Raw genomic sequence first — 14,677 nt, 5'->3', positions numbered from 1 at the left:
AGGACACACACTGAAAGGCAGCAGGAAGAAAGAAAGGAGATTGAGAAAATCATCACGGAAATAGGTGAAGAGATGGACGAGATTGTAAATTTTCAGAGAATAGGGGGGTACTCGAAGGGGAGAAACCGACCAATCAAGCTGATTCTCAGGACGGAAACAGTGCGGAACAGGATCCTCCAAGAGAAACCACGATTGAAATACTCGGAAGAGTACAAGAGGGTGTTCCTAGACAGAAACAGAACAAAATCAGAACGACAGCAGCTGAGGGAGAGGACAAAAAAGCGAAAGGAGTTAGGAAAAGAGACAAGGATGGAACCAGCAGAGGTCAGTCAGAGCAGAACAGAACAGCAAGGGCAAGCACACACAACTATTCTCAGAACCATACAACCTATCACACTATCCCAACACACACTACAATCCATACCCACAGCCTCCACCCAACACCGAGCTATAGAATCCCACAGTATGCCACCAGGTCTCCCACCCTCACAGGCCCCCCAAACCACAGTGTTGGAAAGGAAACTGAAGGTATGGTACACAAACGCTGATGGAATAACAAATAAGTGGGAGGAGTGGCATGAAAGAGTCAAAGAAGCATCACCGGACATCATAGCTCTCACAGAAACCAAGCTTACAGATATGATAACAGATGCCATCTTTCCAACGGGATACCAAATCCTGAGGAAAGACAGAGGGAACAGGGGGGGTGGAGGAGTGGCATTGCTGATCAAAAATAGCTGGAATTTTGATGAGCTGGAGAGAGGAGACAGCAGAGAAGAAAGTGATTACATAGCGGGAACGCTTCACTCTGGAGGTCCCAAGGTGGTAATAGCAGTGATGTATAACCCACCACAGAACAGCAGGAGGCCAAGGCAAGAGTACGACGAGAGCAATAGAGCGATGGTTGACACACTGGCTAGAGTGGCCAGAAGAGCTCATGCATGCAGGGCAAAGCTCCTGATCATGGGTGACTTTAACCACAAGGAGAATGATTGGGAGAACTTGGACCCACATGGGGGCCAAGATACATGGAGGGCTAAGATGATGGAGGTGGTACTGGAAAACTTCATGTGCCAACACGTAAGGGACATTACAAGAGAGAGAGGAGAGGATGAACCAGCAAGGCTGGACTTAGTATTCACCTTGAGTAGTGCAGATATCGAGGACATCACATATGAAAGACCCCTTGGGGCCAGTGACCATGTGGTTTTAAGCTTCGAATACACAGTAGAGCTACAAGTGGAGGGAGAAGCAGGAAGGCTAGGACGAATGAAGCCAAACTACAAGAAACGGGACTACACAGGAATGAGGAACTTCCTGAATGGGGTTCAGTGGGACAGAGAACTGGCAGGGAAGCCAGTTAATGTGATGATGGAATATGTAGCAACAAAATGCAAGGAGGCTGAGGAGAGGTTTGTACCCAAGGGTAACAGGAATAATGAAAAAGCCAGGATGAGCCCATGGTTTACCCAAAGGTGCAGGGAGGCAAAAACCAAGTGTGCTAGGGAATGGAAGAAATATAGAAGGCAAAGGACCCAGGAGAATAAGGAGAGCAGTCGTAGAGCCAGAAACGAATATGCACAGATAAGAAGGGAGGCCCAAAGACAATATGAAAACGACATAGCAGCGAAAGCCAAATCTGACCCGAAACTGTTGTACAGCCACATCAGGAGGAAAACAACAGTCAAGGACCAGGTAATCAGGCTAAGGAAGGAAGGAGGAGAGACAACAAGAAATGACCGTGAAGTATGTGAGGAACTCAACAAGAGATTCAAAGAAGTGTTCACAGAGGAGACAGAAGGAGCTCCAGAAAGACGGAGAGGTGGGGCACACCACCATGTGCTGGGCACAGTGCACACAACCGAGGAAGAAGTGAAGAGGCTTCTGAGTGAGCTAGATACCTCAAAGGCAATGGGGCCAGATAACATCTCCCCATGGGTATTGAGAGAGGGAGCAGAGGTGCTATGTGTACCCCTAACAACAATATTCAATACATCTATCGAAACAGGGAGATTGCCTGAGGCATGGAAGACAGCAAATGTAGTCCCAATCTTTAAAAAGGGAGACAGACATGAAGCATTAAACTACAGACCAGTGTCTCTGACATGTATAGTATGCAAAATCATGGAGAAGATTATCAGAAGAGTGGAACACCTAGAAAGGAACGACCTCATCAACAGCAGCCAACATGGTTTCAGGGACGGGAAATCCTGTGTCACAAACCTACTGGAGTTCTATGACATGGTGACAGCAGTAAGACAAGAGAGAGAGGGGTGGGTGGATTGCATTTTCTTGGACTGCAAGAAGGCGTTTGACACCAGTTCCACACAAGAGATTGGTGCAAAAACTGGAGGACCAAGCAGGGATAACAGGGAAGGCACTACAATGGATCAGGGAATACTTGTCAGGAAGACAGCAGCGAGTCATGGTACGTGGCGAGGTGTCAGAGTGGGCACCTGTGACCAGCGGGGTCCCACAGGGGTCAGTCCTAGGACCAGTGCTGTTTCTGGTATTTGTGAACGACATGACGGAAGGAATAGACTCTGAGGTGTCCCTGTTTGCAGATGACGTGAAGTTGATGAGAAGAATTCACTCGATCGAAGACCAGGCAGAACTACAAAGGGATCTGGACAGGCTGCAGACCTGGTCCAGCAATTGGCTCCTGGAGTTCAATCCCACCAAGTGCAAAGTCATGAAGATTGAGGAAGGGCAAAGAAGACCGCAGACGGAGTACAGTCTAGGGGGCCAGAGACTACAAACCTCACTCAAGGAAAAAGATCTTGGGGTGAGTATAACACCAGGCACATCTCCTGAAGCGCACATCAACCAAATAACTGCTGCAGCATATGGGCGCCTAGCAAACCTCAGAACAGCATTCCGACATCTTAATAAGGAATCATTCAGGACCCTGTACACCGTGTACGTTAGGCCCATATTGGAGTATGCGGCACCAGTTTGGAACCCACACCTAGCCAAGCACGTAAAGAAACTAGAGAAATTGCAAAGGTTTGCAACAAGACTAGTCCCAGAGCTAAGAGGTATGTCCTATGAGGAGAGGTTAAGGGAAATCAACCTGACGACACTGGAGGACAGGAGAGATAGGGGGGACATGATAACGACATACAAAATACTGAGAGGAATTGACGAGGTGGACAAAGACAGGATGTTCCAGAGATTGGACACAGTAACAAGGGGACACAGTTGGAAGCTGAAGACACAGATGAATCACAGGGATGTTAGGAAGTATTTCTTCAGCCACAGAGTAGTCAGTAAGTGGAATAGTTTGGGAAGCGATGTAGTGGAGGCAGGATCCATACATAGCTTTAAGCATAGGTATGATAAAGCTCACGGCTCAGGGAGAGTGACCTAGTAGCGATCAGTGAAGAGGCGGGGCCAGGAGCTCGGACTCGACCCCGGCAACCTCAACTAGGTGAGTACACACACACACACACACACACACACACACACACACACACACACACACACACACACACACCACACACACATACACACACACACACACACACCACACACACATACACACACACACACACACACACACACACACACACACACACACACACACACACACACACACACACAAAACAAACATATTGGATGAATGAGAGTCATAAGTTGGGGACGTTAATGATCAGTAGTATAATATTAAATGAAAATTTAACTGAAATACCGTACAGTACATGAAAATTTAACTGCCTCTTACCTGTTAGAGGAGAGCTAATGGCAAAATTCTGGCGGCTTCAAATCTTGCGGGAGAAAGTTTGTAGACCTACACGTGAGAGGATGGATTTGCTTGGTCAGTGTGCGAGTTTGGTAGGGTATGTAAAAGAAAGAATTTAAAAGTGAATATAGGAAAGAGTAAGGTGATGAGGATAACAAAAAAATTCGATGACGAAAGATTGGATATCAGATTGGAGGGAGAGAGTATGGAGGAGGTGAATGTATTCAGATATTTGGGAGTGGACGTGTCAGCGGATGGGTCCATGAAGGAAGAGGTGAATCATAGAATTGATGAGGGAAAAAGGTGAGTGGTGCACTTAGGAGTCTGTGGAGACAAAGAACTTTGTCCGTGGAAGCAAAGAGGGGAATATATGAGAGTATAGTTATATCAACATAAGTATAGTTATAGGAACATGAGAGTATAGCTATATCAACATGAGAGTATAGTTATATCAACATTCACCACCCATGCGAAACATGGTTGGTGAATGTTGCAATAAGGAGAAGGCTGGAGGCAGTGAAGATGTCATGTCTGTGTGGTGTGAATATAATGCAGAGACTTCTTAGATTGGAAATTAGGAGGAGGTGCGGAATTACCAAAACTAATATCCAGAGAGCTGAGGAGAGTTTTTTCAGGTGGTTCAGACTTGTAGACAGGGTGGAACAGAATAGAATGACTTGGAGAGTGTATAAATCTGTAGTGGAGGGAAGGCGGGGTAGGGGTCGGCCTAGGAAAAGTTGGAGAGAGGGGCTAAAGGAGGATTAGTATACGAGGGGCTTGGACTTCCAGCAAGCATGCATGAGCGTGTTAGATAGGAGTGAATGGAGACAAACGATTTTTAGGACTTGACGTGCTGTTAGAGTGTGAGCAAGGTAACATTTATGAAGGGATTCAAGGAAACCAGCAGGTCGAATTTGAGTCCTGGAGATGGGAGGTACAGTGTCTGCACTCTGAAGGAAGGGTGTTAATGTTACAGTTGTATAACTGTAGTATAAGCATGCCTCTGGCAAGATAAAGATGGAGTGAATAATGATGAAAGTTTTCCTTTTTATGGGCCACCCTGCCTTGGTGGGAGAAAGCCGATGTGTTAATAAATAAAATTAAATATAATATGTCGAGGTATGGGGACACATGATGCTACATAAATAAAAGGAAAGACTTTCTCTAGAGGTGCCAAAGATCCACATCTGAAAAATATTACACATCTGGGTCAAGACAGAGTAACTTGTCTATATACAAAACCAAAATTAATGGTTCATCAACCTCTTTATCTCTGTTATATACAGACACAAATTCTCACATATTCAGCATAAATTGTTGGGGTTTACTCACGGAATTGAAATGGGAACCAACAGTGTTATATAAGGATTTCTTTAATTACCCCAGAGATAATCCACAGTATGATAATACGGATGAGAAAGATAGGATTTTAAAAATTCGAAAAGGACCTGAGTGTGTGAGGTGAGGCGCTAGTGATCCTGAGTGTGTGAGGTGAGGCGCTAGTGATCCTGAGTGTGTGAGGTGAGGCACTAGTGATCCTGAGTGTGTGAGGTGAGGCACTAGTGATCCTGAGTGTGTGAGGTGAGGCGCTAGTGATCCTGAGCGTGTGAGGTGAGGCGCTAGTGATCCTGAGTGTGTGAGGTGAGGCGCTAGTGATCCTGAGTGTGTGAGGTGAGGCTAGTGCTAGTGATCCTGAGTGTGTGAGGTGAGGATCCGCTAGTGATCCTGAGTGTGTGAGGTGAGGCGCTAGTGATCCTGAGTGTGTGAGGTGAGGCGCTAGTGATCCTGAGTGTGTGAGGTGAGGCGCTAGTGATCCTGAGTGTGTGAGGTGAGGCGCTAGTGATCCTGAGTGTGTGAGGTGAGGCGCTAGTGATCCTGAGTGTGTGAGGTGAGGCGCTAGTGATCCTGAGTGTGTGAGGTGAGGCTCTAGTGATCCTGAGTGTGTGAGGTGAGGCGCTAGTGATCCTGAGTGTGTGAGGTGAGGCACTAGTGATCCTGAGTGTGTGAGGTGAGGCGCTAGTGATCCTGAGTGTGTGAGGTGAGGCGCTAGTGATCCTGAGTGTGTGAGGTGAGGCACTAGTGATCCTGAGTGTGTGAGGTGAGGCACTAGTGATCCTGAGTGTGTGAGGTGAGGCGCTAGTGATCCTGAGTGTGTGAGGTGAGGCGCTAGTGATCCTGAGTGTGTGAGGTGAGGCGCTAGTGATCCTGAGTGTGTGAGGTGAGGCGCTAGTGATCCTGAGTGTGTGAGGTGAGGCGCTAGTGATCCTGAGTGTGTGAGGTGAGGCGCTAGTGATCCTGAGTGTGTGAGGTGAGGCGCTAGTGATCCTGAGTGTGTGAGGTGAGGCGCTAGTGATCCTGAGTGTGTGAGGTGAGGCGCTAGTGATCCTGAGTGTGTGAGGTGAGGCGCTAGTGATCCTGAGTGTGTGAGGTGAGGCGCTAGTGATCCTGAGTGTGTGAGGTGAGGCGCTAGTGATCCTGAGTGTGTGAGGTGAGGCGCTAGTGATCCTGAGTGTGTGAGGTGAGGCGCTAGTGATCCTGAGTGTGTGAGGTGAGGCGCTAGTGATCCTGAGTGTGTGAGGTGAGGCTCTAGTGATCCTGAGTGTGTGAGGTGAGGCGCTAGTGATCCTGAGTGTGTGAGGTGAGGCGCTAGTGATCCTGAGTGTGTGAGGTGAGGCGCTAGTGATCCTGAGTGTGTGAGGTGAGGCGCTAGTGATCCTGAGTGTGTGAGGTGAGGCGCTAGTGATCCTGAGTGTGTGAGGTGAGGCGCTAGTGATCCTGAGTGTGTGAGGTGAGGCGCTAGTGATCCTGAGTGTGTGAGGTGAGGCGCTAGTGATCCTGAGTGTGTGAGGTGAGGCGCTAGTGATCCTGAGTGTGTGAGGTGAGGCGCTAGTGATCCTGAGTGTGTGAGGTGAGGCGCTAGTGATCCTGAGTGTGTGAGGTGAGGCGCTAGTGATCCTGAGTGTGTGAGGTGAGGCTCTAGTGATCCTGAGTGTGTGAGGTGAGGCGCTAGTGATCCTGAGTGTGTGAGGTGAGGCACTAGTGATCCTGAGTGTGTGAGGTGAGGCGCTAGTGATCCTGAGTGTGTGAGGTGAGGCACTAGTGATCCTGAGTGTGTGAGGTGAGGCGCTAGTGATCCTGAGTGTGTGAGGTGAGGCTCTAGTGATCCTGAGTGTGTGAGGTGAGGCGCTAGTGATCCTGAGTGTGTGAGGTGAGGCGCTAGTGATCCTGAGTGTGTGAGGTGAGGCTCTAGTGATCCTGAGTGTGTGAGGTGAGGCGCTAGTGATCCTGAGTGTGTGAGGTGAGGCGCTAGTGATCCTGAGTGTGTGAGGTGAGGCGCTAGTGATCCTGAGTGTGTGAGGTGAGGCGCTAGTGACCCTGAGTGTGTGAGGTGAGGCTCTAGTGATCCTGAGTGTGTGAGGTGAGGCGCTAGTGATCCTGAGTGTGTGAGGTGAGGCGCTAGTGATCCTGAGTGTGTGAGGTGAGGCGCTAGTGATCCTGAGTGTGTGAGGTGAGGCACTAGTGATCCTGAGTGTGTGAGGTGAGGCGCTAGTGATCCTGAGTGTGTGAGGTGAGGCACTAGTGATCCTGAGTGTGTGAGGTGAGGCGCTAGTGATCCTGAGTGTGTGAGGTGAGGCGCTAGTGATCCTGAGTGTGTGAGGTGAGGCACTAGTGATCCTGAGTGTGTGAGGTGAGGCGCTAGTGATCCTGAGTGTGTGAGGTGAGGCGCTAGTGATCCTGAGTGTGTGAGGTGAGGCGCTAGTGATCCTGAGTGTGTGAGGTGAGGCGCTAGTGATCCTGAGTGTGTGAGGTGAGGCGCTAGTGATCCTGAGTGTGTGAGGTGAGGCGCTAGTGATCCTGAGTGTGTGAGGTGAGGCACTAGTGATCCTGAGTGTGTGAGGTGAGGCGCTAGTGATCCTGAGTGTGTGAGGTGAGGCGCTAGTGATCCTGAGTGTGTGAGGTGAGGCGCTAGTGATCCTGAGTGTGTGAGGTGAGGCGCTAGTGATCCTGGGTGTGTGAGGTGAGGCGCTAGTGATCCTGAGTGTGTGAGGTGAGGCGCTAGTGATCCTGAGTGTGTGAGGTGAGGCGCTAGTGATCCTGAGTGTGTGAGGTGAGGCGCTAGTGATCCTGAGTGTGTGAGGTGAGGCGCTAGTGATCCTGAGTGTGTGAGGTGAGGCGCTAGTGATCCTGAGTGTGTGAGGTGAGGCACTAGTGATCCTGAGTGTGTGAGGTGAGGCGCTAGTGATCCTGAGTGTGTGAGGTGAGGCACTAGTGATCTTGAGTGTGTGAGGTGAGGCTCTAGTGATCCTGAGTGTGTGAGGTGAGGCGCTAGTGATCCTGAGTGTGTGAGGTGAGGCGCTAGTGATCCTGAGTGTGTGAGGTGAGGCACTAGTGATCCTGTGTGTGTGAGGTGAGGCGCTAGTGATCCTGAGTGTGTGAGGTGAGGCACTAGTGATCCTGAGTGTGTGAGGTGAGGCACTAGTGATCCTGAGTGTGTGAGGTGAGGCACTAGTGATCCTGAGTGTGTGAGGTGAGGCACAAGTGATCCTGAGTGTGTGAGGTGAGGCACAAGTGATCCTGAGTGTGTGAGGTGAGGCACTAGTGATCCTGAGTGTGTGAGGTGAGGCGCTAGTGATCCTGAGTGTGTGAGGTGAGGCACTAGTGATCCTGAGTGTGTGAGGTGAGGCACAAGTGATCCTGAGTGTGTGAGGTGAGGCACTAGTGATCCTGAGTGTGTGAGGTGAGGCACAAGTGATCCTGAGTGTGTGAGGTGAGGCACTAGTGATCCTGAGTGTGTGAGGTGAGGCACAAGTGATCCTGAGTGTGTGAGGTGAGGCACTAGTGATCCTGAGTGTGTGAGGTGAGGCACTAGTGATCCTGAGTGTGTGAGGTGAGGCACTAGTGATCCTGAGTGTGTGAGGTGAGGCACAAGTGATCCTGAGTGTGTGAGGTGAGGCACAAGTGATCCTGAGTGTGTGAGGTGAGGCACTAGTGATCCTGAGTGTGTGAGGTGAGGCACTAGTGATCCTGAGTGTGTGAGGTGAGGCACTAGCAATCGCCCTACAGGACACCACTTAATTTATTTAATATAATAATTCTTATCAGTGTATGAATATGCCTATCTCTGTATAAAACCTAAATGCCATTTATGTACCTTATACACCTAATACTACCAATTTTGCTCTCTCTAATAATATTTAAATATATATTAATTTACACTACAGTGGTTACTACACATAATGGAGCAGTGGATAATATAACTCACAAAAAATTAAATAAGGATGTTAATAATAATAAAATCTTGGGGAGATAAGTTCTCGTTGGCATTGAAATCACCACAACTCTGCTTATTTTCAGTTCTAAGAAAATCGAAGGAAAAAAAAATCTTGATCTTAGAAAATGGAGAGTAGATAAACCAAAGCTTCGCCTGATGAATTATAAGGCTTCGGAATAAAAGTGTTTTGAGGAAAATGGAGGCGATCATAGCGTGAGAAGAGGTGATCATAGTGAAGGTGATCATAGTGAAGGTGATCATAGTGAAGGTGATCATTGTGAAGGTGATCATTGTGACTCATTCACTATTACTGGCACCACTATATTCTCATTAATTCCCTTCTTTGCCTCCATGATTAAGGTTCTTTGACTCAGCAGATACCTTAATGAACCACCCACCTTTTTCCTTTCATCGGTTCTATGGTTTACAGTTTACATCATCTTTCGGATACCCTTCTGCCTACACGTCCACTCCTAAATATCTGAACACACTCAGTTCTTCCCTCCTTCTTCAATTCTTCCCTCCAATTCTTCCAATTTTTCCTGACCTACCTCATTTGATGCCCTCATCACCTTACTCTTATCTATGTTTTTAACTTCCTTTACCTGCCTTCCCAAACTCATCGACTAACCTTTGCAATTTCTCTTCAGAATTCCCCACAAGCACAGTATCATCAGCAAAAAAGTAACTGTGCCAGCTCCCATTTTGAATTAGGCTCCGCATATTTTATTCTGACCTCTCTCCCCAACACCCTAGCATTTACGTCTTTCACAACCCCATTTTTAAATGTATTACATAACCAAAGTGACATCATGCATCACTATGTAGGACCTACTTTTACTGGTAAGTAATCTCCCTCTATCCTACACATCCTAACCTGAGTCTCGCTATTTTCATAAAAACTATTTACAGCATTTAGTAACCTACCACCTACTGCATATATTTGCAACATCTGCCACATTGTTTCCCTGTTCACCTTATCATGTTCCTTTTTTAAATCCAAAAAAGCAAAGATAACTTTCCTATTTTTATCTGAATATTGTTATCTTATATACTTCGATGGCAATACTTGGTCTACACATATAAGCTCAAGGTACCGAAGTGGCACATCTGTACGGCAACGAACCAAGACAATGTCAACACTACAACGAACCACAACAGTGCTAATACGGCAACAAACCAGGACAACGATAATACGGCAACGAATCAGAGCGACAGTAATTCGGCAACATACTAAGAGGGTAATTCAGTAATAAGTCGTCATGACATAATACGGCAATGAACCAGGACAACGATAATACGGCAATGAACCAGGACAACGATAATACGGCAATGAACCAGCACGATGGTATGGAGTGTGTATATTTGGAGTAAACAATGTCCCAGGACCTAAGAATTTCCACAATAAAATTTAAGTGTTTGTACATGTATCTTGAACAGATACTTGCTGGTGTTATATATACAGAGAGAGAAAGAGAGATATGTCATAGATCTGTCATTTCAGCAAAGCCTTCAACACCGGAGGGTTGCGAGTGACCTTACTGTTATGTACAAGGCTAACATTGTCAAAGTACCACACTTGGCTCCACTCTGAGGACAGCCAGCAGCAACTTCACTCTGACTGTACCCTTCTCCAGGACATCACTTCATCTGAGATCATTTATTCCTATGATGACTCAAGTCTGGAACATGTTCGTTCAGTATAATGATACCAACGAAATAAAGTTAGTAGATCATATGAAACTGCTGGCCCACAGATGGGTCCAACTTCATCCTGTTCCCTATTTGTTTGTATCATAATATTAAAGAGACTTTCAAGAGAGAGAGAGAGAGAGAGAGAGAGAGAGAGAGAGAGAGAGAGAGAGAGAGAGAGAGAGAGAGAGAGAGAGAGAGAGAGAGAGAGAGAGAGAGAGACGATATGAAAACTTGAGAAACAACTAAGTGAGATCTCACCAGCTGGAGAATAAAGAGGCGGAGATGAACTGAATAGTCATTATAATGTCCACGAATCCAATAATAATTTATAGAAAATTAATTTTGCTATTATTTAAGAGGCAGGGAGGAGGATACTCAACACCCTCAACAACAACTAGGTGAGCACACACTCTATTGCATACACAGCACGGTTTCAGGGAAGGGAAATCCTATGCAATAAACCTATTGGAGGTTATGACAAGACAGAATTAAGACAGGAGAGGGAGAGGTGGGGAGTAGACTGCATTTTCTTGGACTGTAAGAAGGCTTTCGACACGGTTCCACACAAGAGATTAGTGCAAAAGTTATAGGAGAAGGCACGTATAACAGGAAAGGCACTGCAATGGCTCAGGGAATGCATGACAGTAAGGAAACAACGAGTAATGGTATGTGACGAGGTGTCAGAGTGGGCACAGGTGACGAGCGGGGATCCATATGGGTCAGTCCTAGGGCCGGTGCTGTTTCTGGTATATCTGAATTACATGACGAAAAGAATAGATTCAGACAATGTGAAGCTTATGCGGAGAGTCAAATGGACGAGGATCAGGTAGGACTACAAAGAGAATTGGAAAAGTTGCAAGCCTGGTCCAACAAATGGCTCCTGGAGTTTAACCCCACCAAGTGCAAAGTCGTCAAGATTGGGGAGGTCAATGAAGACCGCAGACTGGGTACATGCTATGAGGTCAAAGGCTGCAAATCTCACTCAAAGAAAAGGATCTTGGGGTGAGTATCATACCGAGCACATCTCCTGAGGTGCACATCAACCTAGTAACTGCTTCATCATATGGGCTGACACCTAAGTAAGGAGTCATTCACGACATTATATCGCGTACGTCAGGCCGATGTTGGAGTATACAGCACCAATATGGAACTTACAGTTGGTCAAGCACGTCAAGAAATTAAAGAAAGTGGAAAAGATTACAACAAGACTAGTCCCGGAGCTAAGGGAACGTAACCTGATTGACGACATTGGAGGACAGGAGGGATGGGGGGCATGATAACGACGTATAAAATATTGAGAGGAATTATCAAGGTGGGCAGGTACAGAATGTTTCAGAGACATGACACGGGAACAAAGGGACACAACTGGAAGTTAAAAACTTAGGTGAGTCATAGTGATGTTAGGAAATATTTCTTCAGCCTTAGAACACTCTGGGGAGTGAAGTAGTGGAGACAGGATCCATACATAGCTTTAGGAAGGGGTACGACACACACACACACACACACACGCACACACACACGCACACACATACATACACACACACACACACACACACACACACACACACACACACCCACACACCCACACACCCACACACACATACACACACACACACACACACACACACACACACACACACACACACACACACACACACACACACACACACACAGAGGTATGATAACGCTCACGGTTCAGGGAGAGTGACCTAGTAGCAACCAGTGAAGAGGCGGGGCCAGGAGCTCGGACTCGACCCCTGCAACCTCAACTAGGTGAGTACACACACACACACACATGTACACATATCAATGTATGTTAAATGTATTTTCAACAAAGAACTAGTGAATAAGTTGGTGTTACAGGTGCAGTGTTTACGTCCAGCTGCCGTATAGTCCGCGGGGATCCCAGGTTGTGCAGGTGGCCTCCTGGACACCTCGTCGTGGCCTCCTCCTCACCTCACACCTCCCACTCTTCCCAGAAAAGTTCTCTAAGTGAGTACAAGAAAAGATTTCTAAATACAAGTTTATTTCCACATGATATATTGTTTATACAGGAATGAGTGATATTTGATTGCATGGAGAAAGACCATGATTATGGAGAGCATGGTAAAATTTTTGAATGGATTAAGGGAAACTGGTTGTTATTCTGACTTAAGTCTGGAGCTGGGAAATTAGTTTCTGAACTCTTAAGGATGGGTTTGGGTTGTTGCAGTTTAGAGGGTCATTCTTATTGTGATGAAGCACTTCTGGCAAGATGACAATTGAATAAGTGACGCTGATGGCCTAAAGAAGTAAATACGTTTACTTTTTGGGCCATCCTTCCATGCTGGGACCTGGACCTGTTTGAGAAACATGTACAGAGGAATCTCGTTTAGTGGACCCTCTGCAGATGAAGTCACGGGGAGAAGCATTGTGATTCGTCCCAACCCTTTGAAATGAGAAATCATCTTGATAAACTAGGAAATAACTACTTTGGTTAGAACCATCATACTAAAAGCCTCAACTACCATCATACTAGAAGCCTCAACTTTCATCATACTAGAAGCTTTAACTACTGCTGTGTTGTCAGGTTATCGACACAGTCTACGACGACAAACCGAATGACCTGAAGAGAACAGAGAAGAGAATGAGTGATTTGAATGCCTATAATTCCCTGTATCATCTCACAAGGTGTTCAGCTCTTCCCAGACTAACCAGTTTTATCATATGCAGACACTCCTTCGCCTAGATGGCGGCATCATGCTACCCTGGAAATACAGTGCGTGTACACCGGCTGACACCTGACTACAATACTCTGAAGATGGAGAGGGTAATGCCAGTAAAAGGAGTCAGAGAAGATCGACAAATACTGCTATACCATGCTATAACTTATTCCCAATAGGATCATAGGCCCTCGGAGTATGGAGCAAGTGTGCTCTTAGGTTTTTGAAAAAGTCGGGTGACAAAGTCATCACGGAAACCAAGGAGCCCAGAGGTACTAACTTCCTTTTCTAGAGACTCAGTCTTGCAGTCTAGAGAGGCAATGCTTGCAACATTCTGGGCATACAGTCAACCGCCGGAGCTAGATGAAGTGTTCCAGATATAGGATCTATAATGTATTTTGAATTATTTTTTTATTAAGGTTCAAAAACATTGCGTACTGGGAATGGCAAGGAAAGAAAATACTCAGAAAAGTTCAAGGGAGAAAACTACATAGTTTTCCCCGAAGTAGGTTTATTCTCTTGTCTGAGGCTGTGGGCCCCTAGTAAGTGCTTCCCTCTGATTATCTCTCTCTCTCTCTCTCTCTCTCTCTCTCTCTATGGGAAGTACAATGCATGCATTTTAAAGGAAGGGTTTGGGATATTGGCAGTTTGGAGGGATATGTTGTGTATCTTTATACGTATATGCTTCTAAACTGTTGTATTCTGAACACCTCTGCAAAAACAGTGATAATGTGTGAGTGTGGTGAAAGTGTTGAATGATGATGAAAGTATTTTCTTTTGGGGGATTTTCTTTATTTTTTGGGTCACCCTGCCTCGGTGGGAGACGGCCGACTTGTTGAAAAAAAAAATATTATATATATATATATATATATATATATATATATATATATATATATATATATATATATATATATATATATATATATATATATATATATATATATATATATATATATATATAAATACATGCATATATAATACAACACTGAAAATAGAATACATTAAACAAGAAAACCTGAGCTCTTTCATATACGTATATACATATTTTCAGAGGAATAAATATGTGTGAAGATGAATGTGTAAACACTTGAAACAGTCTGGTTTTCCTATTTATTTTTTCCCCTGTGGTTTTTTATGGATTTACAGTCACGCTTTTCTATGCGATTTCTTCCAACTGGTCAAGCATACACAATTTTTGAAGTAAATGGAAAACAGCACGAATATGTTAATGATATAAGAAAAAACATAGTAATAATAATAATAACA

General features: G+C 45.8%; 1 protein-coding gene across 1 annotated transcript in view; it reads left to right on the top strand.

The window, feature by feature from the left end:
• The window catches only part of LOC128691584 (probable glutamate receptor), a 65,739-nt gene that overhangs the window by 11,970 nt on the left and 39,092 nt on the right, over nt 1–14,677 (top strand). The window contains exon 5 of the mRNA XM_070088970.1: nt 12,573–12,701. Coding sequence (XP_069945071.1) covers nt 12,573–12,701 — 129 coding nt within the window. The remainder of the gene's footprint in view (nt 1–12,572; nt 12,702–14,677) is intronic.

This window comes from Cherax quadricarinatus, chromosome 26 (assembly GCF_038502225.1).
Source record: "Cherax quadricarinatus isolate ZL_2023a chromosome 26, ASM3850222v1, whole genome shotgun sequence".
NCBI lineage: Eukaryota > Metazoa > Arthropoda > Malacostraca > Decapoda > Parastacidae > Cherax > Cherax quadricarinatus.
The sequence above is the reverse complement of the archived record's forward strand: the minus strand, read 5'-3'. Positions and strand labels throughout refer to the sequence as shown.